The sequence below is a fragment of the Rutilus rutilus genome, assembly GCF_951802725.1.
Source record: "Rutilus rutilus genome assembly, chromosome: 2".
NCBI lineage: Eukaryota > Metazoa > Chordata > Actinopteri > Cypriniformes > Leuciscidae > Rutilus > Rutilus rutilus.
In genome coordinates, this window is record NC_140210.1 from 44,101,151 (window position 1) to 44,128,179 (window position 27,029).

General features: G+C 40.2%; 1 protein-coding gene across 1 annotated transcript in view; it reads right to left on the reverse strand.

Annotated features, from left to right (window-relative positions):
• The window catches only part of pkd1a (polycystic kidney disease 1a), a 93,048-nt gene that overhangs the window by 26,392 nt on the left and 39,627 nt on the right, over positions 1-27,029 (reverse strand). The window contains exons 10-26 of the mRNA XM_084402771.1: positions 25,651-25,772; positions 24,703-24,844; positions 22,470-22,747; positions 20,290-21,054; positions 18,756-18,887; positions 18,490-18,665; positions 15,987-16,102; positions 11,831-15,480; positions 10,461-10,613; positions 9,281-9,421; positions 6,673-6,961; positions 5,886-6,102; positions 5,640-5,799; positions 4,772-4,930; positions 4,537-4,681; positions 3,091-3,804; positions 82-244 (exon numbers count right to left, since the gene is read on the reverse strand). Of these exons, the coding sequence (XP_084258897.1) occupies positions 82-244; positions 3,091-3,804; positions 4,537-4,681; positions 4,772-4,930; positions 5,640-5,799; positions 5,886-6,102; positions 6,673-6,961; positions 9,281-9,421; positions 10,461-10,613; positions 11,831-15,480; positions 15,987-16,102; positions 18,490-18,665; positions 18,756-18,887; positions 20,290-21,054; positions 22,470-22,747; positions 24,703-24,844; positions 25,651-25,772 (7,522 nt within the window). The remainder of the gene's footprint in view (positions 1-81; positions 245-3,090; positions 3,805-4,536; positions 4,682-4,771; positions 4,931-5,639; positions 5,800-5,885; positions 6,103-6,672; positions 6,962-9,280; positions 9,422-10,460; positions 10,614-11,830; positions 15,481-15,986; positions 16,103-18,489; positions 18,666-18,755; positions 18,888-20,289; positions 21,055-22,469; positions 22,748-24,702; positions 24,845-25,650; positions 25,773-27,029) is intronic.

Below are 27,029 nucleotides of genomic sequence, written 5' to 3' on the forward strand. Positions count from 1 at the left end.
CAAATATAGCAGTGAGAAACATCAAAACATTAGAAATGTCTGCTTAAAAGCTTAAAAGGTTTGATTGCTGACGTCTCTTACTCTGGAGACAGGAAGAAAGTGTAGTGTCGGTGGTCCAGGTCTCGCCCCCGCGTCATATTGAGCGTGATGCGTTTCCTGTCAGTGCTGTTGTATTCATTGGGCCATTCAGAAGTGTGCAGATAGGCCGTGATTGATGGATCCAATTCCCACGTTTCTGGAGAATCTGAGGATGACGGGATGAATGGAAATACAGTGAGGAGAATAAGTATTTGAACACCCTGCTATTTTGCAAGTTCTCCCACTTGGAAATCATGGAGGGGTCTGAAATTGTCATCGTAGGTGCATGTCCACTGTGAGAGACATAATCTAAAAAAAAAATCCAGAAATCACAATATATGATTTTTAACTATTTATTTGTATGATACAGCTGCAAATAAGTATTTGAACACCTGTCTATCAGCTAGAATTCTGACCCTCAAAGACCTGTTAGTCTGCCTTTAAAATGTCCACCTCCACTCCATTTATTATCCTTAATTAGATGCACCTGTTTGAGGTCGTTAGCTGCATAAAGACACCTGTCCACCCCATACAATCAGTAAGAATCCAACTACTAACATGGCCAAGACCAAAGAGCTGTCCAAAGACACTAGAGACAAAATTGTACACCTCCACAAGGCTGGAAAGGGCTACGGGGAAATTGCCAAGCAGCTTGGTGAAAAAAGGTCCACTGTTGGAGCAATCATTAGAAAATGGAAGAAGCTAAACATGACTGTCAATCTCCCTCGGACTGGGGCTCCATGCAAGATCTCACCTCGTGGGGTCTCAATGATCCTAAGAAAGGTGAGAAATCAGCCCAGAACTACACAGGAGGAGCTGGTCAATGACCTGAAAAGAGCTGGGACCACCGTTTCCAAGGTTACTGTTGGTAATACACTAAGACGTCATGGTTTGAAATCATGCATGGCACGGAAGGTTCCCCTGCTTAAACCAGCACATGTCAAGGCCCGTCTTAAGTTTGCCAATGACCATTTGGATGATCCAGAGGAGTCATGGGAGAAAGTCATGTGGTCAGATGAGACCAAAATAGAACTTTTTGGTCATAATTCCACTAAACGTGTTTGGAGGAAGAAGAATGATGAGTACCATCCCAAGAACACCATCCCTACTGTGAAGCATGGGGGTGGTAGCATCATGCTTTGGGGGTGTTTTTCTGCACATGGGACAGGGCGACTGCACTGTATTAAGGAGAGGATGACCGGGGCCATGTATTGCGAGATTTTGGGGAACAACCTCCTTCCCTCAGTTAGAGCATTGAAGATGGGTCGAGGCTGGGACGTCCAACATGACAATGACCCGAAGCACACAGCCAGGATAACCAAGGAGTGGCTCTGTAAGAAGCATATCAAGGTTCTGGCGTGGCCTAGCCAGTCTCCAGACCTAAACCCAATAGAGAATCTTTGGAGGGAGCTCAAACTCTGTGTTTCTCAGCGACAACCCAGAAACCTGACTGATCTAGAGAAGATCTGTGTGGAGGAGTGGGCCAAAATCCCTCCTGCAGTGTGTGCAAACCTGGTGAAAAACTACAGGAAACGTTTGACCTCTGTAATTGCAAACAAAGGCTACTGTACCAAATATTAACATTGATTTTCTCAGGTGTTCAAATACTTATTTGCCGCTGTATCATACAAATAAATAGTTAAAAAATCATACATTGTGATTTCTGTTTTTTTTTTTTTTAGATTATGTCTCTCACAGTGGACATGCACCTACGATGACAATTTCAGACCCCTCCATGATTTCTAAGTGGGAGAACTTGCAAAATAGCAGGGTGTTCAAATACTTATTTTCCTCACTGTAGGTGTTAGAGATGCATAAAATCTAGAAACACTCAAAAGAAGGATGAAATTCCCTAAATATGCCATTTCCCCTCCTGCAGGGATAATAAATCAAGTTGATTTTTACAATGTTGGTACACATACATTAATAAACACTGACCATGTGCTGCTGTACCTACTAGTCACGTTAGTTCAGCCAAAAACAAGTGAACAGAGGGGTTTTCAGGGCATCTGCCCAAAGTATTCAAAGTCATTTTCGATAACTGAAATAAAGCTAAAATAAAAATAAATAAATAAAATAAAGCTAAAATAAAATAAAAGGTGAAAAACTTAAAATTAAACGAAGAGAAAAATTGCCTTGGCAAAATTGCAATGTAAATTCAAGTACTAAAATTACTACACCTGAAATAAAATAAAATAGAAATGTTAAAAAAACAAAAAGCACATAGCAAAATGACTAAAACTTAAACTAGGTTTAAAATGAAAATAAAAATAAAAGCCAATTCAAAATATTAATAGACATTTTAATAACACAAATAATCCTAAAATAACACTGGTGCCTAGTTAATGTGTTTTATTAATCAAATATTATGAAATATGTTTAAAATGATTTTCCGCGCATTTTACATTGATGAAATGTAATGTTATTTTCTCACTCAGCTGATCAGAAAACATGAAATTAATTATGATGATTTTATTCTAGCACTAGTTTTTAACAGAAAGAAGAAGAAAAAAAGTTTTTTGGGGGGGTTCTAAGTGTTAAGCATCATCTTTAAGAAAAGTATTTAATTTTTACTTTTTTATTCTTTACATATTTAGTATTTTATATATATATATATATATATATATATTTTATATATTAAGTAATCAGATAATATTTTAACAACTTTCTTACGCACAATGACCATATAAAATCAAATTATTGAATTTCGGAAACAACACGTCTTTATGATATGACACCTATATATATTCTCATACAGTATAATATATAAATATTTTGTTATTGTTTTTAGACACATATTGTGACAGTGCAAGCTATTTTTGCTCAAACTATATGTCTACTCTCAGTGTCTTCCCCTTGTGTCGGACATATATATTTTCTCATTCAGTATAATATATATATATATATATATATATATATATATATATATATATATTTAGTTTTTAGGCACAGTTTGTGACAGTGCAAGCTGTTGTTCGTCTCAGTGGCCCCCCCTTGTGTCGGGCATCTTACCGTCCAGTACGGTGAAGTTGAGTTGGACGTAGATTCCCGCCTGTCTGTTGGCGTTCCTCGTGCTCACCCTCACAACGACCGAACTGCAGCGACTGACGTTCTCGGCTCCCGCCGGCGCCAAGATGGCCTCCAATCCGTTAGCGTCCAGCCCGGCCACGCTTCCATTATTGACGGCAACCGTTATGGCCTGGCTCTCGTCCAGATCCGAGATGGGAATCTGCGTGCCGTTCACCGTGCGGAACTCCATGGATGCCACCTCCGTAGACACGGTGTGATTGGCGACATAATTAAATGGGAATGGATTTGGCTCCACTTGGAAGAGCAGTTGCACAATGCCGTCTTCGCCGTTGGCTCCTGGCGTTAGGGCGCCCCCTGCTGCCCGTCCAAGACTAGCGTTGAACGCTCGCGGGATGGAGAAGCGCCGGCACTCTGGCGCGTCGCTCTCGCCGTAGCAGAGCAGGCTTTGAGGATCGGCACGTTTCCCGGCGGCTGCAATCTCGGCCCCGCGGAGGATCAGGGGCTCCTCGTTCAGGACGCGGCCCAGCATCAGGATCCTCATGAGGACGGAGGACAGGGTGTAGGCTTTAGCCGCCACTCGCAGCGGGTGATGCTGATGCTCCTCTAGGAGGAGCAGAGGCTGCTGGTAAATGCTGTCGCGTTCCTCGGCCTCCGGCGCCGGAGAGGAGGTCTGGCTCACCTGGTGGATCAGGTCACCTGACGGGGGGGAATTACAGGAGGTTTCATTTACTGAGCGGAGGAATACTGAAAACCAGCAGGATTTAAGGCTCAGTGAAAACACAAACAGAAGAGAAGTGCTGTAAGAATGATTAGAACTGGATTTAATTTGGCTGCCAAATCATAAAAAAAAAAAAAAAGTTAAATAGAACATTAAATGAATTGCACTTAATTACACTGCTGAGAAAAGCCCCAAATTAAAGATTAATCACAGACATGGCAGATGAGTAAATAACTGAACTGACATAATATAATATAATGTAATATAATATATTAAATTATATTTTTAAACAGTACTTTCTATAAATTAAAGTATAAATTAGCCTTGAGAAAAATGAAATATAATTTTAAAATTACTCTTATAAATGAAAGCTCCAACATGAAGACATTATTGTGGCAAATAATATAATATAATATAATATAATATAATATAATATAATATAATATAATATAATATAATATAATCTTTTTTATGAATTAAAGTGTCAATTAGCCTTAAAAATAAATAAATATACATATCTTTCAAACAGAAGGGTAATTTTAGCCCCAAAATGAAGATAAATCAAAGACATTACTGTGGACAACAACAAAAAACATGCAATGTGTAAACGAGTGAACAGCTTGTTCCCTGGGGTTGTTTGTTTGCGAGTGTGTTAGTAGAAGAAAATGGAATGGAAGGTTCAGTTTGCTCTCACTGTGTGTGTGTCGTACCCATGATATTGAGGATGTTGTCTGCTATCTCGGTCGGAGTGACTGTGCCCTGTTTAGTGTCTGTCTGCAGGATCTCTAACATCGACTCCAGTTTGTTCAGAGTGCTGTTCTGACACTCTTCACACACAAACTCTCGACTCACCGCCTAAACACACACACATACAAGAAAGACTTTGTTAACTCATGAACTGCTTGCTGAACTGGTCCAGGGCCCAGGCGGGGCGTCCCGTCTCACCGTGCACTGGGCGAGCGCCGCTGACGTCTGCTGGATGTCACTGACGGTGACGAGGTCCAGTGATGTCAGCGCTCTGGTGATGTTTCCTCTGACGCTCACTCGATACTGACGCTCCGCCTTAGACACGCGCTCACGCCTGCGGGACACACCCTGCTCATACTGACACACACACACACACACACACGAGATGATGAGCAGATGGAGAAGGCCATGACGAACGGATGGAGGGACAGATAAAGACAGATAGACAGAACGGTAGACAGAATGACAGATAGAACAATAGAAAAATAGAATGACAGATAGATAGATAGATAGATAGATAGATAGATAGATGGATGAAAGACAGACAGAGAGATAGATAGAAAGATTGATAGATATAGATGACAGACAGACAGACAGACAGACAGACAGACAGATAGATAGATAGATAGATAGATAGATAGATAAATAGACAGACAGACAGACAGATAAATAGACAGACAGACTGATAGACAGATAGATAGATAGATAGATAGACAGACAGACAGACAGACAGACAGACAGACAGACAGACAGACAGACAGACAGACAGACAGACAGACAGACAGACAGACAGACAGATAGATAGATAGATAGATAGATAGATAGATAGATAGATAGATAGATAGATAGATAGATAGATAAATAGACAGACAGACAGATAGATATATAGATAGATAGACAGACAGACAGACAGACAGACAGACAGACAGACAGACAGACAGATAGATAGATAGATAGATAGATAGATAGATAGACAGACAGACAGACAGACAGACAGACAGACAGACAGACAGACAGACAGACAGACAGATAGACAGACAGACAGACAGACAGACAGACGTCTCACCTCATTGAGGACAGTGATGAGGGCGAGCGAGAGTTCTCGGACTCTCTGTGAGTCTCCCTGTCGGAGCAGTTCTCTGAGGCTGGAGTGGGTCAGATCGCTCAGCCAGTGAGGGAGAGAACTGAAGCCCACCGGGACCACCGGCAGCACCACCTCCACTGACCTGACACACACACACCATTACACAACATTCACCACACGCTCAGGATAGAGGAGCACAGCAAGTCTTTGTGTCAAACCGGGGCTTACTTGTTGATGGCCATGACTGACGCCCCCTGGTGGTCCTCCACCATCACTGACGCAGACACTCTGTACTGGGCCGAGCCGAAGCCGGGCGGCAGGAAGGCCGAATGTTCTGGACTCGTGCCTTTATACACACAGAACTCCTCGCACAACAGTTCAGAGCAGCGCACCGCCAGCAGACTATAGACCAGCGGCGACTCCGTCTCATCCAGATCAGCGTAACCTGAACATGAGATGTGATTGTTCAACACCTAGATCTCAGAATCATACATCAAGTCTAGGGTTGGGAATTGAAATCGATTGGAATCGAATACTTGTTATAAAATTTTAATTTCGATTCCTCTTATCGATTCCTCTGTGAGCATTTCAATATGACTTTTCAAGCACGAGACGTTTTATGTGCTTGCGCACACATCCGAAACGTGTGCACAGAAAATGTGATTCTAAACCGTTCAAGCACGAGACGACTAGTTACATGTGTAACTATATTGGGCAACTCTTAAAGTGACAGATAATAATAGTTAGGCTAGTTGTTGTTTTTTAATGGTATTTTTAAATCACAGGTAAACATTCCTTGTGTAAGTGTTCTTTACCCTGTTGATTTTTGTTCATGGAATTGAGCAACAAATAAATATTTTGCAATAAGACTAAATGTGAATGATATCTGAGTTTTTTTTTTGCCTTATTGGAATCGAAATTAGGAATCGATAAGAATCGGAATCGATAAGCAGAATCGAAACAGGAATCGGAATCGATACCCAGCCCTAATGAAGCCGCTGTCCTCCAGCCTCACCTGAGCACTTGAAGTGCACTCTCTCCATGAGCGTGCGCACCTGAGGCCCGTCCCCGTCGGCCCACAGAGAGCACACCCCCCCGGCTGGCGGCAGGTTTGGGTGGAGCTCGATGTAGGCCACGCCCTCGCGGTCCATGCTGTCGTCGGTCACATGGAGGCTGAATTTGTAGGAGTCTCCGTCCCGGAGGATGCCCTGTCTGAGGACCAGGTGCATGCTGTCGCTGCCTGTGGTGGTGGTGTTCAGATCCAGCACCAGCGTCTCGTTCCCACGGGTCTTCGCCGTCCAGCGCTAACAGCGACAACAGACATGGCCGACATGTCAGGGGCACTTCCATATATGGACACACTTAAATATTCCACTAAATCATTGTGAAATGAGCTGTTGTTTTTATTATTAAAGAAAAAAATAATAATTTAATGCATTAATTATATTTATGTAATATTTCACTTTATTAAAATATAAATGTTATCTGAATACATGATTTATTAAAATGAAATGCGTTATATAAATTAATATTTTTATCTTTAATAAAATATATTTCAAATGGTTACAGAAAATGCCATTGTATTTCAATGCCATTTGTATATATTTACCAACTTTTATGTATTTATTTAAATGAGCATAAATTAACTATTTAAATGAATATTAATTATAATATTAATTTATTATATATTTTAATAAATGATCACATAAAATCAATAATATATTTTAGTAATTATAATATTGTTTACATTATACAATTATTTACATTTTATAATTTTTACAAATGTATTTTTATGTAGCTACAAAAATTGTCATAAATAAATTCAAACTAGATAATTCAATTTAGTTCTAAAATTCTATTATTTAATAAAATAATACTATTCATGAGAAGTTTTCATTTTATTGAAAAGTGAATTATAAAATTGATAAAATGTATTCAAATCAAATGAATACTTCACTTTATTAATAATATAAATATTATTGGAACACATTTAGGTAATGCGTTATATAAATGTGTGCTATTAATGTTATTAATGGAGTAAAAATATATATTATTATTTTAAATGCCTATATAGTTTTATGTAGCTACAAAAATTGTCATATTTAAAAGAATAAGAAATAAATGTTTCAATTTTTTTTTTATGAGCTTCAAGCTGGTTTTTCAGTTACCTTGCAGTGACCTCAATCAGCATCAATCCGAATCAGCACTTAAATATTTAAATATATCATTTTAAAATAAGCAGTTTTATTTGTATCACTAAATTAAATTATTAAAGTAATCTATTGATTAAAATTAAATACAATAATTATATTAATTGAATACACTTTATTGACAATATAATTTTTTTAAATAAATTCACGCGAAATGCATTATATAAATGTGTAATAATATTATATATTTTAATATTTTTAAATATTTTAATATATTTATATTAAAATATATTTTTATTTCAAATGCCTTTACAGCTTTAAGCAGGTTTTTCAGTAACCCTGCAGTGACCTCCATCAGCATCAATCCCGATCAGCACTCATGTTTGTACCACTAGATAAGCATCCCTGAAAGGTACCATAATATTTACTGACTCATGGGTATCAGACCGAGTGTTTGACCGCCTGGTCACCAAGTAAATGTCTGTGTGTGTTTAACGAGATGTGCTAAACACATCACATCACACAGAACACAGTGATGACATCATCAACCTGTACGCCCACTCAGGTTTTCCCTTCCTTTGGTTCCCATAACCATAACATCACTCCAGTCTCAGTCTAAACATTATCAGAGAGCAGGATGGAAAAAAGCAGGAGGAATGCCCATGAAAAAAGAGAAGTGTTCTCGCTCCCTTTTTAGAATGACATCATGCTGCTATCTCGCCATGTAAAGCTCTCTTCAATACATTATGACGGCATGTTTCCTCTAATAAATAAGGCACGAGTGACTCACTAAATCCAAATATGCCATTCCCAGGATCATGTAATTCCTAGGGACAAATGATGATATCATGCTGCTTTCAATGCTTTTCAGAAAGCTAAAGCCTTTCACTGGTCAAAACCCCCAATAGACATGGATTAAAACTACAGTTCAGTTATGATTTCATGCTGTCCATTACACAAAAACTGTTTGAGCGTCCCGACCAGGGGTGTGTTTCCCGAACGCATCGTTAGCCAACTATGGTCAAATCAGCCGTTCAACGAGTCGGTGTTTCCCGAAACCATCGTTCTAACGAACATTCGCAAACAGCATCGCAAAGTTGTGTGGTTTGAACGACAGATCTCGAACTGTGGTTAGAAGCAGTTTCTTGTTTGTATGACACGTGGACACTTTTATTTATTAAAAGTAGATATCACTCCACCACCTGCGTGACATCATTAACCAACGTGGTTGAACGACCAATTTGCGACAATACGGTTTCGGGAAACAGTCGTGAATAGCTAGTTGATCTCTTCAACGATGCATCGTACTATGGTAGTGAAGCAGCGGGTTACGTCGACGTACGGGAAACACACCCCAGCCCGAAACAGAAGGAGTATTTGGGATTTTGGAGACTTTCCCATTGGCAAAACAGGTTTAATAGTAACCCTATGATTGATGGCGGCGTGTCATGAGTATGTGAGTGTCGTTCTCACCCCTCTGTGTGAGCTGTGACAGTTATTGCAGGTGCCGGCCAAGTACACGTAGGAGCTCTGACTGATCTCGTAGCGGGACTGAGCTTTGCACGACACACACTCCAGCGACACCATCGGGATGCGACCGCTCTGTACCCACACCTGCGACCAGAAAAAGAGTGAAGTCAAGTGAAGTTATGCAATTATGTTTTCTGTTGACCATGGAACCCAATTCATTTAAACCCTTTCTCACTCTTTTGAACTTGATTGAAATACATTCAATGTTAGCGCTGAGACTGACGGATCTCCCTGAACTGTTCTGACTGCGACACAGGAATAATAAATTCTGTTCAACTATTGAGAGGAAATAAAAGGACTCTACATTGGTTTCATCACGGTTCCCAAAGCAATCAGACCTTCAAAGTTAAATCTCATGAAACGTTCCCTTTAGCATATCACATCCGGCTTTCACATGTAGCTTGGCATTGTGAAAGTCAGAAAGTAAAAAAGCAAGTTAATTATGTTTTGAATTATGTAACATACCTTCCTTTGACCTGTTTGGGTCAGTTAATCATAGCGTGCTAAATAAGAATGAATATTTTGTAATGATAATAGCGACTAATTTCAATGCTGTAGAACAAAACAAAATGGTGGGTATTCAGATGCTCATAATTTTGATCATTTGCATGCATTGTTTTTGCTCGAGCTTCAGTATTGTAAATACGCAAATCAGGTAACAGCACAAATACACCCCCAAAAAACACAATCTTGCAGGCCACTTTTGAGTAATGAGGTTGTGGAGGATGTGCTTTTGTTCCTCATTTGATCATTTTCTGTGGTCATGATCGCTAAAGAAATGATTTTAAATAAGATCAGCTTTCCATACCGGGGCGGCAACAGCGTGACGTTGATTGTGGCATTCAAAAAAGCCTTGAGTTTTTGATTCTGAATAATTAGTATTCAATAATGAGCCTAATTTACATAGAAAAGAGGCGTGTTTGCACTGAAAAGAATGACAATGACTTCATTTAAATGGTGCTGCTCTATTCACTTAAACTGGACTGCGGGGAGTAATGCAGGGTTTTTCATGCACAAAATATGCAACATTTTAAAAGAGAGTGAGGTGAATGTCTTTTAATGAATTAGCAAATTCAAACACAGTAGTTACGAAAAGATTGTAATCTACAATCAGGGCCCTCACCGTTTGGTTCGTGGACTCCGGGGTCATGCCTTCTTTACTGACGGTCAGGCGGAAGGTATACTCAACGTCCACGTCCAGTTCGGACCCAGAGATTCCCAGAACCGGGTCGCTCGGTCCCAACCCGAAATGCAAAGTGGAACAGTGATCTGGACCCTGTGTGGTGGAGTGAAGAGGCGCTTTACAAAAGCTGCATTTGGTCATAAATCATCTCATTCATTTGCCTCAGGATATACAAGACACCAGCATAGACACCTGCTCAACAAAAACACTATCTTGCACTATCATTAAAATAAATACCATTTGGTTTTATATTTTATTTAATGCAATGACATTCATACATTTTTAATGTGGCTTAAGAGCTATTTTTGAGCTTGAAATATTCCATTATACCTGATATAAAATTCCTTTGAATTTCTGTCAGTGATAAAATGTTTTAATAAAAAGCAGGAATCTCTGCTCCCCTCCGGCAGTAATTCTGATAGGCTGGGAGAACTCGGAGGAATGCTGAGTTTTTCCCCCTGCTGGTTATGTAACTGATCTCAAGTATACACCACCCAAACATCCACTTTTATGGCTCATACTTGACATATTTCGTCTTTCCGAGTTGCTGTGCACTTATTCAAGCCTCTGATGCTAAACGTCCCTCATACTAAAACACTTTTTTCCCTCAAATTCACACATTCAAAACTCTGTTAGGAGCGTTTTTAAAAATGGCAATTACTTAAACTCTCCAACCCTCTCTCTTAACAATACACGCAAATCTGAAACATGTGACAAATGTCATGATTGTTACGGTCTATTTGCATTAGTTTATTATCCAGCTGGGGACATTTAAGCATTCGTTAGCCAGCTAAGTTGCTAAATCTTTTATTTACTTTAATATTTATTAATTTAGTTTATCTTTGTAAAAAGTTCAGCACTATTTTACTTTTGATATTTTGATTCAGTATCAGTTTTAAAAACTACTGGTTAATTAATCGGTTATCGGTAGGTACTGCCCTACTTAGTTATCATTACCGGTCGACCTCTAGTCTAAACGTATTTGAGATGCATCAGCCGCCACATTTGTTCTTACATCTTTAGCTATTTTACGGTCTAGATTAAGGACGTTCAACCCTGCTCCTAGAGGGTCAATTTCCAGCCGAGTTTAGCTTCAGCCCCAATTAAACACACATCAACAAGCTAATCAAGGTCTTTAGGACCACTAGGCAGATGTGTTGGAGCTAAAATTTGCAGGAAGGTGGCCCTCCAGGAGCAGGATTGGACACCTCTGGCCTAAATCCATTTACGTCCTTCATTGTCAGTGAGCAAGAGGATCAGAAAGTTTAAGTCGTCGAAAAGCATTTATCTGTGACATCAATCTTGATTACCTTTGAGGTGCTCACACATTCCCAGTGGTAGCTGAGCAGGGACTGGTTCTCCGGATCCAGATTGGGGTCGTAGGATTGCTCTGCGCTCAAATGCAAATCCTGAGTTTTAGACCACACACGGTATGTGCCACCCTCAATGATGGGCACCAGTTTTTTGGACATCACCGAAAGTTGGAGACAGGCTGCTTTACGTAGTGGCACTCCCTCATAAGACAGAGAAAAAACTAGAGTGTAGTTCCCAGCGTAAATCGACATCTTGGGCACTGAAAGCTGGAGTCTCCGGACGTTGACTTCTGCTGGGAGACGGACCTTGGATGGTGGCGGACCTTTCTTGTCCTCATCCTGACAGCGAGGGGAGGTGAGGATCTCCCAAAGGTACTCTACTCCATAGAGGGCACAGCCTTTTAAGTTCACACTGGCCTCTACCAAGGTTGGCTGGTACCGCCAGATAGCAAGTCGTGGAGCTTGAATGATCTGAACTTCTGGTTCGTCACACTTCAGGACAGAGATGTTGATCTCAGTCTGTGCTGTAACCCAGCTCACAAGGTTAGAGATGTTAACTCGCACCACATAGTGACCAGGAATGAAGTAGATATGGCTAAGGGAAGGTGTAGTTGTGACAGTGGTTGAAGAACTGTCCCCAAAGTTCCACTGATATGTTGCTGGAGTGGAAACAGGAGTGATTCCCACATGGAAACTGACCGTCTTGTTTACAAAGGTGTCGCTTGGTTGAGCATCCAAGAAGGCTGACCTGATACTGCTCTGAACTCGTATAACCTTGGTCACATTAAGACCGTTCAGGGAATTGAATGCTCTTAGGAATATGGTCAGATTGCCTGGCTGATCTGGTGCATATGTCACCGACTTGCCAACCCGGGAAATCTTGTGACCATGATGAAGGTCGAAGGTCCACAGGATGGTGAGTGGCTCACGTGTTGGAGTGCTTGCTACATAAGACCTAGGTACTCCGACAGGTATAGCGGCATCACAGCAGTCCAGTATGGTCAACTTGGTCACAGGCTCCATCACTTCAATGTGCAGAGTCTTTCGTTCTGAACTCACTTGGTTGTGGGCAGTAAGGTTGACGTAGTACTTGGCCACACTGGTGAACTGGTGGATGTACGTTTGATTGTTTAGGACAACAGTTGCATCACCACTAATGCTCAGGATGAAATTAACAGAAGTTCCAGACGAGACCGAGATTGTAAACTCAACATTTTCACCAACCGCAGCAATTTGTTTGCTGGCCCTGAGCTCCAGACCCTGGATACGGTCTTGAACTGTAAAGTCACGCAAGTACGATTCTCTGCTGATGTCATTAGAGGCATTCAAAGCGACACTGAAGATTCCCGTTTTAAGGAAGATGTAGGAGGTGGCACGCTGGTTTGATTTTGTGCTGTCTGGCAATAGCCACATCCATGAAATGTTGGATCCCATCCGTGTTTCTCCACACAGAGAAACATTGTCCCCCGAGGCGACAAAGTTCTCTATAACATTTGTGGCACTGAAACTCAATCCAGAGATCGGTTCTTGAACGCTGATCCACTTTGAGACCATTTCAGTGTTGATTTTGTTGGAAACCTCCACTTTAACCAGTTTCAAACCTGGGTTTCTGAAACTGTGCACGACGGAGGACATGTCAGATGTTAACAGGTCACCATCTGCCCACCATCTGTAATGGAGATCCGTCCCAGAACTTACAGATACCGTCATAGTCGTCATGGCGTTTACTGCAGAAGGGTTTGGTGAAGACTCGAGGACCAGCTCCCTCACAGGATCCAGAAACTCAATAGTTTTGTTCACAGCCAGCTGGCCAAGCAAGTTGGTTGCTTTGAGAAGCACCTCACAAGGACCCGGGGTGGAATAATTGAGGTCTATGGTCTTGCCCGTGAAGTTGCGGTCATGGTTTTCATGTTCCCTCAGAAGGTTCCAGCTGAAGGTCATGTTGGTGCCCTCTTTTAATGAGGCTTGTAAGTGGAGGACACGATTGGTTGCAAAACAGCATCCTTCAATAAGTTCATCAGCCACTATATGCAAGCCCTCCAACTCACGCTGCACAAAGATATAAATGCTGGACTGAGCAGTGCCGATGTCATTCTCTGCAGTAACAATAACATTGAAAGTCCCAACGGAGCGAAACGTGTAGAACATTGTGTGAGTGCCTTGGATAGATGTGCACCGGTCACAAAGAATCCAAGAGTACCGGACGTCATCTCCTTGGTCGAAGTGTGCCTCAAAGTGGACAGAAGCATTCAAAGGGACATTGACAAAGCTGGCATTTACTGACAGTCCTGTGATTGGTGCCAAGACCACAACGAAAATCTCATTTTTGGTCTCACTCACTTCATTCTTGCCTGTGACACTAATGTTGAACCTGCCTGAAGAATTGTAAGCATGTGATACGTTTGTCCCATTTAGTCGAGTCCCATCTCCAAATTCCCAGATGTAGATAGCATTCGTCGAGTCTGAGGATGCTTTGAAAGCATAGTTTCGGTGTAAAGAAAGATTGTTTCCTTTCTCTCCATTATGACTGATCAGCAAAAACCCAACGGATTGTTGTACCTCAATTGAAGCTGAGGTATTGATACAGGAGATATTGTTGAGCACAGTAACTGTTACCAGATATTCCCCAGGACTCTTGAAAGTAAAAGCCATCTCCTTCCCACCCCGAACAGGACCTCTCGAGTCAAGTACCCCAAAATCCCACAGGTACGTGTAGTTAAATTCAGGGACGGCAGTAACTGTAAATCTACTCTCCTCGCCGAGCTTCACATGTGTTCTCAGAGGAAACACAGACACTGTTGTAACTTCAGGTTGGACGCAGATCCTTGTGAAAAAATTGGCCTTGTTGGCTTCGCTTGACATTTCCAGCGAGAGATCGTACTCTCCACTCTTAACATACGAGTGCGTTATCAGCGCCGTTCCATACTGAGTCTCGTTGGGGCTTCCGTCTCCAAAACTCCACATGTATTGATGTCCTGATGCGTTCCCTGACACAAACGCATGGAAGCTGACCTCTTTGTTTTCCTGAATGCACCCGGGAGGTTCTAGCGATAACACTTGTAGCACAAACACCTCAACAGGCAAGGTTACCCACTGAGAGCTCACAGCATTCTTTGCAGTGACGTTAACCGTGTAATTTCCATCTTTCATGTACCTATATTCAACTTGTGGTTCCACACCCGTGTGCACCGTTCCATCACCCATGTCAAAGCTCCATGTTACGTTGTTACCTCCTTCTAGACTTGCTGTGACGATGGTAGGCGTGTTGCGTTCGGTGGGAGCAGACGAAACCACCTCCAAGCCCTTAACGTCCTCATAGACGGTAACTTCCGCACAAGTGCCTGTCCAGCTAATGGTGTTGTTCACAATCACGCAGATGTTGTAGACACCGCTGTGAGCGTACGCGTGAGGAACCCTGCGTTCACGTCCCTGCTGGATACTCGAATTGTCACCGAAGTTCCAGGTGTAGATGATGCCGTAGGGAGACGGTAAGGGGTGGGCCTCAAAGTCAGCTGGTTTCTCGGCACGTAGGACTGGTGGGTAATTTTCGATTTGCACACTTGTCAGAATGCTGAAGACGTATACGTCGACCTTGCATGTCTTGTTCTCATAGCGGTTGGAAGCAGAGAGCATTAGGGTGTACTCCCCTGCAAAAAAACATGAGTAAAAAAAAGATCAATATGGATATAAAATATAATCAGTATGAATGCAAAATGCAAAACAATATGTATATAAACGTCTAGCCAATAAAATATAATTAACGTAATTATAATCAATATAGATATAGATTATAATCAATATGAATATAAAATAGTCAATATGAACGCAACATTTTTATAAAAATATTATATGTATATAATAAATGAATACAGAATTAATTTTATATGCAATATGAATAACATGGATATAAAATATAATCAATATAAATATAAAAATAGTCAATATGAATGTAAAATATATTCAATATGAATAAAAATACAATATATGTATATGATAAATTATATATATTTAATATTTAAGATATATATTAACATTTATATATTCAGAATTTATTTTGTATATTGAATATGAATATAAAATACAATAAACATGAATATAAAATGTAAAAAATATAATCAATATAAATAAATAATATAAAAGTTTTTGTTTTTACCTGGCTGTGCATAAATATATTCCACATGGTCATCAATCACCACCTGGTTACTGGAAGAGTTTTCGTAAGGAGGCTTAAACTGATGTGTATGGTTTCCTCCATCTCCAAACCACCACCTGTGACACATAAAACCATCAAAACATTACATCACAAACTTAATCAGTTTCTCACAATGTAGAGAGTGTTTTAATCTTTGGGAATGTTACACTGTTAACCTGCCAAATCTTAAGACCTGTTTACGCCTGGTATTAAGATGTGTTTTGGTCGATTTGATCACAAGTAGACGAGGGAGACGCATTCCCGTTCACACCTGGTGCTTTAACCTGTCTCTTTTGTCCACTTTCAGCCACTTCTGTCCTGATTTCTTCGAGGGGAGGGTCTATGGGCGGATAAATGTGTGTGTTTTTTCAGATCTTTCGATCTAATGGACGAAATAAGCTCACGCTATTAACATATGAACGCGACCGGAGAGACGGAAAAACACAGGGAGATCATCAGCTTTAGTTTCTGCTCTGACAGACGCAAGATGTGTGTGTGTTAGAAATCAGGAATGGAGAGAGAACATTGTGCTTGATACGTTTTTCATCTTCAAACCAAACTTGGGTCTCCAGCCGGTAGTTTAAACCCCGTCTGGCTAGAGCTCTTCCCATAATGTTCACGCATTAGATCAGTAGACGGAGAGAGTTTGAACACACTACGAAAGCAATCCGGTCGAATGTGTGGTGGAAAGTGGTGGAAAGTGGACGAGCTCAAAACATTTTAGACCCTGTTTACACCTGGACATCGTCCACTTGTGATCCAATCGACCAAAACGCATCTTAATACCAGGTGTAAACAAGGCCTTGAAGTCAACGTGAAACCGGCAACCCATTTTACTAATGCGATGTGACAAGATATTCAATATAGAAAAAAAACAGGGCTTGATTTTATCAACAGGGAATTAATTGGACAGTGGTTGGGGAAGAGTTGGAAAAAAAAGTCACTGCATTTTTACATTACCGGTTGTTTTTCCTTTCGAATAATGACGCACTGTGCACACTAAGACCAGGAACACGTATTAAAAAAAGTAAACTCTGGTTTTATGTTGGCTTTAAAGAAAGTTATTGCAGTATAAAAAGGGGACTACTGGATGGGAGAAAAGCCAACTTTAAGTCTCTTTTGGTGCCTCGGGAATGTGCAAGAGCAAGGTGGCAGGTCTGTTTTGAAGATATTTTTAGCTGGAGAGAATAAAAGCACTGTCTTCTGCAATCTGGCTGTCTGACTCATCGCTGCGGGAGGGAGTGGTGGAGCTGCTGTTGAATCATCGGCTCAGTTCCCGGCTATACACCTTCATCTCTCACTCCATCTTATGCCCAAATTCTCCATGGAAGGGGAACCCAAAGGAGAATCAGGTATCACGATTGACTGAACAAGCCGAGGGCTGAACTCCAGAGATACTGAGCAGGCAAGATAAAAGAGTCGGGAAGAAACCAGCCTACAGTACTTGTCTGAAAGACTTTTTTTTTTTTTGACAATAAATAGAGAAATCCATGAAATAAATAAATAAAGCAGACATCTGCAGTGGCGCGCAGCAGGCTTCTGGGGGATGGAAACGGAAAGTTTGGGAATCTTTCTATGCTCGGCGTTGAAGGGAAAATTCTTGTCAGCATTTTGCGCTAACCACAGACTGTAAATCTAGAGAAAAGTGCCATTAAAGGGGAGCAGGCTGGGAGTGTGTGAAGCGGTGGAAGCCATGGAGAAGAAAAAAAAAAAGAGTGTGTGCAGACCGAGTACATTAAACAGTTCTGGGATATGAATGTAGAAAGCATTTTAAGAAGAGTTATTCAAAGAGAGCATTCACAACCCATTTTACTTCCATTATGTGACATATTTCAAAGAGAAACATATGAAAGCTTGTTCCCGCCACAGAATACAAAAATAAAAGTAATTGCGACTTTTTATCTTACAATTCTTGTCTCTATCTTACAATTGCGAGTTTACATCTCACAATTCTGACTTGTGATATAAAGTCGCAATTGCATGTTATAAAGTCAGAATTGCATGATATAAAGTCAGAATTGTGTTTTAAGGTCAGAATTGCATGATACAAAGTCGCAATCGTGTGTTATAAGGTCAGAAAAGAGAAAAGATGTCAGAATTGTGAGATGTAAACTGGCAATTGTGAGATAAAAAGTTGCAATTATCTTTTAAAATGTTTTATTCTGTGGCGGAAACAAGCTTCCATAGAAACATGATATTCAATAAGAAAAAAAAAAAAATGCACGAAAGCACTCCGTCAGGAATAAACTAGGAATATCCCAATATTAGGACTTCTTTATCCAAGAATGATTTGCTATTATTGCTGTTTTCTTTATGACTGGCATTAAATTACTGCATTACCGCATTTTAAAGAAACTGCATTACACAGTTTAACCCTAATTTAAATGGCTAAGCTTTCTGCTGAAGTCTTCAGACCTCGAATCTTTAATTCGACCAATCAGAGCTTCACTGTAACAGAACATACCAGAAGGTGACGTTCACCGCCATGTCTATCTTCACAGACGCAGAGAGGTTCAGGGACAAACCCTGCTGCACGATTTTGGGTACTCCGTGGACGGCGGGGACAGTCATCGGGTTCATGCGGTCCACCGTCACGTTGAAGAGTTCGGTCAGCATGCTAACCTGGTTCATAGCCGTTACCTTGGAGACAAGAGATGGGTCAGTTCCTGAGCTGATGGAGTCAGTGTGGCTTTTACACAAACTGCACTGAGTTCAATGAAAACCAGTCACCGTGAGTTTGTAAACTGCTGCATTCTGGTAGATGATGTTTAAATTGCTGTTGTAGTACGTGAAGTACGGTTTATCATCCACCGTCCATCTGAACGACGGGTCCGTACCTCCCTCCACAGACGCCACGTAACTCTGAAACGCAAGACGGAGAGGAAGAGGGAAGCAAATAAGACGACGGTTAAAGTGAAAGGTCAGGGCCGTAACAAAGGCGACATGGTGGATGAAGAACAGCATTAAACCTTCAGACCCGCTTCTCTCTCACAGACATCTTTTATGGACAAACATAAAATATAAGCAATAAATACTCTATTCTTGGACAGTAAGGCCTGGTTTCACAGACAGGGTTTAGATAAAGCCAGGATTAGGCCTGTAAGAAGTTGCTATAAACGTGCCTTAAAAAAAACATTACTGTTGTGTATCTTGAGACAATGACACTGACATATTTTAAAATGTGCCAGTAGAAATGACTTTTAGCATGCATTTTAGTCTGTGACTAGTTTAAGCCTTGTCTGTGAAGCGGGGGTAGGTGTTTAGAAACCAGTTTAGTCCAGCCTAAAACCAACAAACCACATGATTTAAGTGGTTTTTAAAATATTAACAATGATACACAGTCCAAGGTCAGCAGATGTTTAGAAGGTAAAGCCATGCTGATAAATGGTTTAAACTAGCCTAAGGTGGTTAGCTGGTCTGCTTTAATGGTTTTCGATGGGTTTTGGGCACTTGTCAGGGTAGGAAACTAGTTTAAACCCTGTGTTGCTCTTCGAGTGTCGGTCAAAAATTACAGAAATGAATTACAACATAATTACAGAAATATTTTTTATTTATTTCAATGAAATTAATGTATTATATTTTAGTTTGATAATGTTTTTTACTTAATATTTTTTATTTTTTATAGATTTTATGGTACTAAATGATATTTACGCTGTATTTACAATCCATTTATTCACTTTTTGAGCAAATTAATGCTTGTATGCTTTAGAGCACAGACTTAAGTTCGATCTCTTTTCAAAGATGACATCTGGCAGATTATTGCTGTAGTAAAAAGTTTTAAATTTTTATATGAAATATATAATTTCAAAAACATGTTTTACTCTAAAAACGTGAGAAAATCAAAGTCATAAATCCAAACAAGTTGTGTTCAAAATTTTAGCCTGATATCTCAAAAAATGAGTTTTCAGAAAGATTTTGTTCGGCTGCAGTACCAAAAGTTTCCACTAGAGGAAATTCGTCTCCCATTCATTTCCATTTTTGACCACGAGGAGCACAAGTGTGACTATTTTTTTCAGGACCATTTAACCTGTTCGAATCATGGCCATGATTTTTTTTGTGTGTTCACATAGCAAGAGCCAAAACCTTTACCAAGTTTCGTACCATTCCGATGAAGAAAAAAAAAAATGTATGTAACATTTTTCAGTGAAGCGCACAACTAGAAAAGAAAACCAGATAAAAAAAACAGAAACCAGTTTAACCCAGCCTAAAACCAACAAACCTCCTGGTTTAAGAGGGTTTCCTCAGAAGGGAGGACGTCACGTACCACTATGGACTCCATGAGGACTCTGTGCGCAGGATGCGGTTGGACAACCAGGCCCCGGAGTGGCTCTTGCACCCTCGCCTCAATTTGTAGCGATGCTTCAGTAACTTCGCTCTTGACAAGAAGCATTACGGTGGTCTGTCCCGGTGTGGACCCGAGCTGGAGGTCGACCCATGCGAACATGGTGTCGTTGTACGGGCCGGGCCTTCTGCATTCGGCCACTTTCGCCACCAGGTCCTGGGGACACGAGCTGTGAAAAGCTACGGTCGTGTTGCTGCCCTCCCGCTCAATCAAGGCATCGTGCTGCGAGCGGACCGTCACGAGAATCCACGTCTGATTGGGGAGGAAGTACACCGTCCCGCTGTGATTAATCGGATGGATCACGGTGGGCGCCAGTGGTGGGACGACTTGAATCGGACAAGATGCAGTGACGGGAAAGTCCTCATCATTGGACGTCACTTCCAAACTGTATTCGCCAGACTGAGGGAGTCCAGAACGGAGGAAGGGACCCTGAAGCCTGGTCTCGTTCTGTCCCACGTACAACACCCTTATCTGACAAACCACGCCCTCCTCCCAACTTCCCTCAGCATCCGCTTGCAGCGTCTCATTAGCATCCCACCAATCAGAGCGGTTCTGGATGAGCACGCTCTGCTTCCATGGGGAAGAGGGTTCGGAGGAGCACTGGAGGAGGCCTGATGGCCCGGCGTCGTGCTGAAGGGCGATGAAGTCCCCAGGGGAAACCAGCAGGTCCTCGAACTCCTTCTGGACCTGAGGGAAAGCAGGGCAGAAAGTGAGAGGGGATGAAACCTGTCCACTTGTATCAAGATATGCTGTTGCTGCTTCTCTAAATGTATAAACTGAGGGTCATTATCAGAGATAGTAGTGAAGCTAGAGCGTGCTGCACTTGTGCTCTATGAAACCGGTCAAGAACACGTCTATATTTCACATTATAATTCAAAAGGAACAAAAAATTATATTTTGCATAAAGAAATCAAAGCCTATTTTATGAACCATTTTGGATGATTTTTTTTGCATCATGATGTCATTTGTTTCCACTGATTTTCAATGATTTCCACAATTTCAATTGTTCTCAATGATTATTAATACGAATGTTTTATACAGTTTTTTTTTATATACAAAAGTGTTTTTAGATTAAAATTAGCATACTAAACGGCACAAAAATAACACCAAATACACACACTACTGTTCAAAAGTTTGGGAATTTTTGAAAGTAGTATCTTCTGCTCACCAAAGCTGCATTTATTTGATCAAAATGATTATGAAATATTATTACAATTTAAAATAACTATTTTTTTTATGAAATATATGTGTTAAAATGTAATTTATTCCTGTGATCAAATGAATTTTCAGCATCATTACTCCAGTCTTCAGTGTCACATGATCCTTCAGAAATCATTTTAATATGATGATTTGATGCTCAAGAAACATTTCGGAATATTATCAAAGTTGAAAACAGTTGTGCTGCTTCATATTTTTTTGTGGAAATCGTGATATAATAAATTCTCTGGGATTCAAGATTGTTTGATTAATAGAAAGTAAAAAAACAGTATTTATTTGAAATAGAAACATTATAAATATCTAGTTCAGTCATTAAACTCTAGATGGCCCAGACTGATTGGTCCCCATGCAATCTGCAAGCAATCCCATTGTTACCGCAAGGCACAAGCTGATTGGCCTCTGCTGATCCTGCAGCCAATGAGATTTAAACAGTCTGGTTCAGTGTTCGCTGTAAGCTAACATCAGAGTTCCTCTGAACCCCTCCACCTCCCCAGCTCCACCTGCCTAGATCTGCTACTGGATTCATGTACGTGTATTGATGCAGCAGCAGCATATCTTACACACTCACAGCAGTGTGTCTGTGTATCTAAAAGCATATATACAGTGTATATATAGTTTTTTTAACATTAATGTAAAGAATATTTTTTGTTGTGTTACGATAATTTATTAATGAATTTTTGTCAAAAATAAGGCTGCAATAAAAAATGTTTTCCCTAAAATAGACTTTATTGTCTTTACACAAAATAAAATATTGTATTTTGTATATTGTTTGAGATACAATTCAAATATGGTCTTGACAGTTTTCATGAAGTTACGATTTTAGAGGCAGTTCAGTCTGGTTTTTATTAGGTGCAGTTCCAGGTTTTCATTCCGGTCAAACTCACCAGGATGTTGGAGGGGGGTCCGGCCGGCAGGGTGACCAGCACCTCCCCGACCAGGCTGTAATCTGGGTACTGAGTGCCCGCCGGCAGAGGACTGACACCAGAACAGTTGACACAAGCCCCAGGATGGCACGGGCTGGACAGTGGCAGACACTGCTCAGCGTACGGACAGTACTGGCGTCCCGCTGGGCACGGAGTGGGCTCGGCTCGGACGGATGTGTCGTTGATCCACTCATCCGGGGCCTGGCAAACAGTGATGGGGGCACAGAGGTCACCGCAACCTGCAACAGAAGTCCATACAAATCAATATATCATTACAAAAAAACATGTACACTGTTAAAGAAAAGAAAATCTTTTGCAGAGTAAGCAAACCGACTGCGATCCTGTAAATATAAAAATATGGTTCATGTATCTTAGATTTCATTGTTAAATTATTAAGAAATAAAGCATCTTCACTGAACTAATGAACTTTCAGCATGTTGATGTGTGTCTGGAGGCTGTTTGTTAGTTTGCTCGGTTTGCAAACACGTTCAACACAGAGAAATGATCTTGACTGGCGGTAGAAAACGAACTCCTGTCCGCTGAGAACAATCTCCACATCTGATTTCATTTAAAAGTAAAATTATGAACTACTCTGGTCTACTAATAGCTTGCAGAGCTGCTTGTGCATGTATTTGTTTGCTCGTTTGTTTATCTCAGAGCTCCGTCTGCCAATCTGTTCTTGCACGGCAAATGGCCAAGTCATCAAACAAGCCTGTTACCATGACGATGGGCATCCGAAGATAACGTCAATTTACAGAGGGAAACATTGTGCATAAACACTCAGGACTCCTGAAGGAAAGTCATATGATGGCTGTGTGAGGAAAAGAACTAAATTTGAGTCTATTTAGGAGCTGTGAATATTTTAACACAATGTTTCGCTTGATGCAAGTTATGATGTAAATGATGATGGCAACAGTTTACAATATGGATGGATAGAACGATGGATGGATGGATGGATGGACAGAATGATGGTTGGTTGGTTGGATGGATAGATAGAACAATGGATGGATGGATAGAATGATGGATGGATGGATGGATAGAATGATGGATGGATGGATAGAATGATGGATGGATAGAATGATGGTTGGATGGATAGATAGAACAATGGATGGATGGATGGATAGATAGAACAATGGATGGATGGATAGAACAATGGATGGATGGATGGATAGATAGAGCAATGGATGGATGGATAGAATGATGGATGGATGGATAGAACGATTGATGGATGGATGGATGGATGAATAGACAGAACGATGGATGGATGGATAGACAGAACGGTGGATGATAGAATGATGGATGGATGAATGGATGGATGGATGGATGGATGGATGAATAGACAGAACAATGGATGAATGGATAGACAGAACGATGGATGGATGGATGGATGGATAGATAGAACAATGGATGGATGGATAGAACGATGGATGGATGGATGGATAGATAGAACAATGGATGGATGGATAGAACGATTGATAAATGGATGGATGAATAGATAGAACGATGGATGGATAGATAGATGGATTATGGATGGATGGACCGACCGATGGATGGATAGAACGATGGATAGATAGATAGATATAGATAGATAGATAGATAGATAGATAGATAGATAGATAGATAGATAAATAATCTCTCTGTCTTGTCACGGGATCCCCTGAAGTTTTCTCTTTTCTTTTCTTTTAGCTGCCGCTCATCTCTTGGTGTTGGATGGATTGATGCGTGTCATTCTTCTGCTCATGTTGTTTTGATCAGGAGGAACAGCAGAGGCTTCTGGGTAACGGCTCAGACAGTGACCTTGATGACTGTGATCAGTCAGACCCAGCAGAACAGCATCTCTCTCTCTCTCTCTCTCTAGATTGGTGTTTCTGGAATATCTCCAGATTATATAAGTTTATGAATATGAATCAAGTGTCTGTTTCAGAGGGTTGAAAGTGTGTGAGAGAGGTGAATGTGCAGCAGAAACGAAGCCGAAGCAGAAAGATAAATCTGAATATGAATAGAAAGAATATTCAGAAATATAAATATATTTTAAATAAAATATACACCTATCTTAAATCTTAAAAGAAGAGGAGGCTTTCAAAAACAAAAAAAACAACCCCAAACTTTAGAACGGTAGTGCGTTAATTTAGATGAAGTTAGCATGAGTGTGTGGGTGTAAGAGTGAGTGAGTGTGTGAGAGTGTGTGTTTTACCTGGCAGCAGCAGCAATCTCTGGCACTGCGGTCGGTACACCTGAAGCCTCAGCAGAGTGTCTGCGCTCAGAGAGTGTGTGTTCAGATCCACAGACGACAGGCGTCCAGCATTCAGGAAACTCATTCCAGGGAACAGCAGCAGCTGCAACACACACACACACACACACACACACACACACAAACACAAACACAAACACAAACACAAACACACACCAACATCAGCAAAACCAGAGCTCACTTATAAATCACCACAATCTTTCTCCAAGACGGAGCTTTCATTAATTATGAGTACAAAGATGCTATTCGCTACTAAAGAACATTTTTCATTTTTCATTACTCATATTTATTATTTATTATAATAAATGTTTGCTTGTTTGTTTAAATGTATTTTTAATAATTATTGATGTATGATTATTAATTTATTTATATTTATTCATATATAATTATTTATTTATTGTATTTTACAAAAAAAGATACAAACAATACACAAATATGTTTCATAAAACATTACAATAAAAACAATATGCTTTTTCAATCTTATTGAATGTCTAGATTTAAATTATACTTTATTATAATATATATTAATTCATTAATTTATAATTTTTTAATTTATAATTAATAATTTATTAATAATTGTTATTTATTTACTGTGTTTTACAACAAAATATACAAACAATATAATCAATAAATGTTAATTAAAATAAAGTTAATTTCAACAAATAAAGTAAGTTTGTCTATATTTATTTATTATTTATGTATAATTATTCATTTCATTTATAATTATTTATTTATTTATTTATTCTATTTTACAACAAGAGATATAAACAATATACAAATAGGCTTCTTACAACCTTACAATAAAAACTACGTAAGATCTTTCAATTTGATTGAATGCCTATAATTATTTTGCGTGTGCGTGTGTGTGTGTGTGTCTGTGTGTGTGTTTACCTCTACGCTCTTGGCGGGTTTGTTGAGCACAGATGTGTGTGTCGCTGTGGGGCTCCTCAGAGGACTGTGTGTGTTAAACACAGCGGTTCCCACCGTAAAGACGCCAGCATCAGGAACACGCACTGCAGAGAAACACTGATGTTCAGCTGCAAACTCAACTGAAAACACATTCAGACTCTAAACACGTCTGTCGTATCAGCACTCGTTTATCAAATTAATGCGTTTTCTCAATAAGGCAGAGCCGAGCACACAAACACACACGCCTGCCTGCAGTGTTACTGACTGAATCAGCTTGAGCGTCTGACTGTGGCTTGAGTCGGTGTGTGTGTGTTTTGATCTTTCTATGCATCATGATTCTATGAGGTGTTCAATACATCTTATTTTGAATAATGAAAAGAAAAAGAGCTGAACATCACTCAGCCAGAAGCTTGAGAGGGAGAGAATAATGAGTTAAGCTCAACTGAAGCTCAAGAGTGCACTTCACTGTTTAGTGACCTTGTTATTTAGGGATTTCAGATTTGAATTTTATTGTATTTTCATTCTCAGAGGAAATTCTTAAACATGTTCAAATGAAACATGATTTGCATCATTCTGTATCACTTTGAGTGAAGTGATCAGTGATTGGAGCAGGTCAAATCCCTTGTCCAATCAAATTGTAGCATGAACAACTGGTTTATTTTTTACCTGCTCAGTGAAAATGTAAGTTGCATGCCAATTCACACACTTCTGCTATACACTAAAGAGTGAATCTCATTAAATCTGACATTTTTCACACACACACACACACAAAGAAGGTCATTCTGAGTAATTGCAGAGAAACATTTATCTCCTTAAACTGCTTATCAGGGCTCTAAATTCAATTGAAAGGTTCTTGTGTGCATTGTGTGAATTTTTTTTATTTAGACTTCGCTTCTCTCTAGAGCGACTTCGTTTCTCACTAGCGCAACTTCGTTGCTCAAAAGGACAGTTTCGTTTCTCACAACTTAATTTCTCACTAGCGCGGCTTCGTTTCTCACTAGCACGACTCTGTTTCTCACTAGCGCGACTGTTTCTTACAAGCACAGCTTCATTTCTCACTAGCGCGGCTTCATTTCTCACTAGCGCGACTTCGTTTCTCACAAGGACGGTTTCGTTTCTCACTAGTACGACTTCGTTTCTCATGACTTCATTTCTCACTAGCGCGGCTTCGCTTCTCACTAGCGCAGCTTCGTTTCTCACGACTATATTTCTCACTAGCACGACTTCATTTCTCATGACTTCATTTCTCACAAGCGCGACTTCGTTTCTCACAAGGACGGTTTCGTTTCTCACTAGCGTGACTTCATTTCTCACGACTTCATTTCTCACTAGCGCGGCTTTCGTTTCTCAATAGCACGACT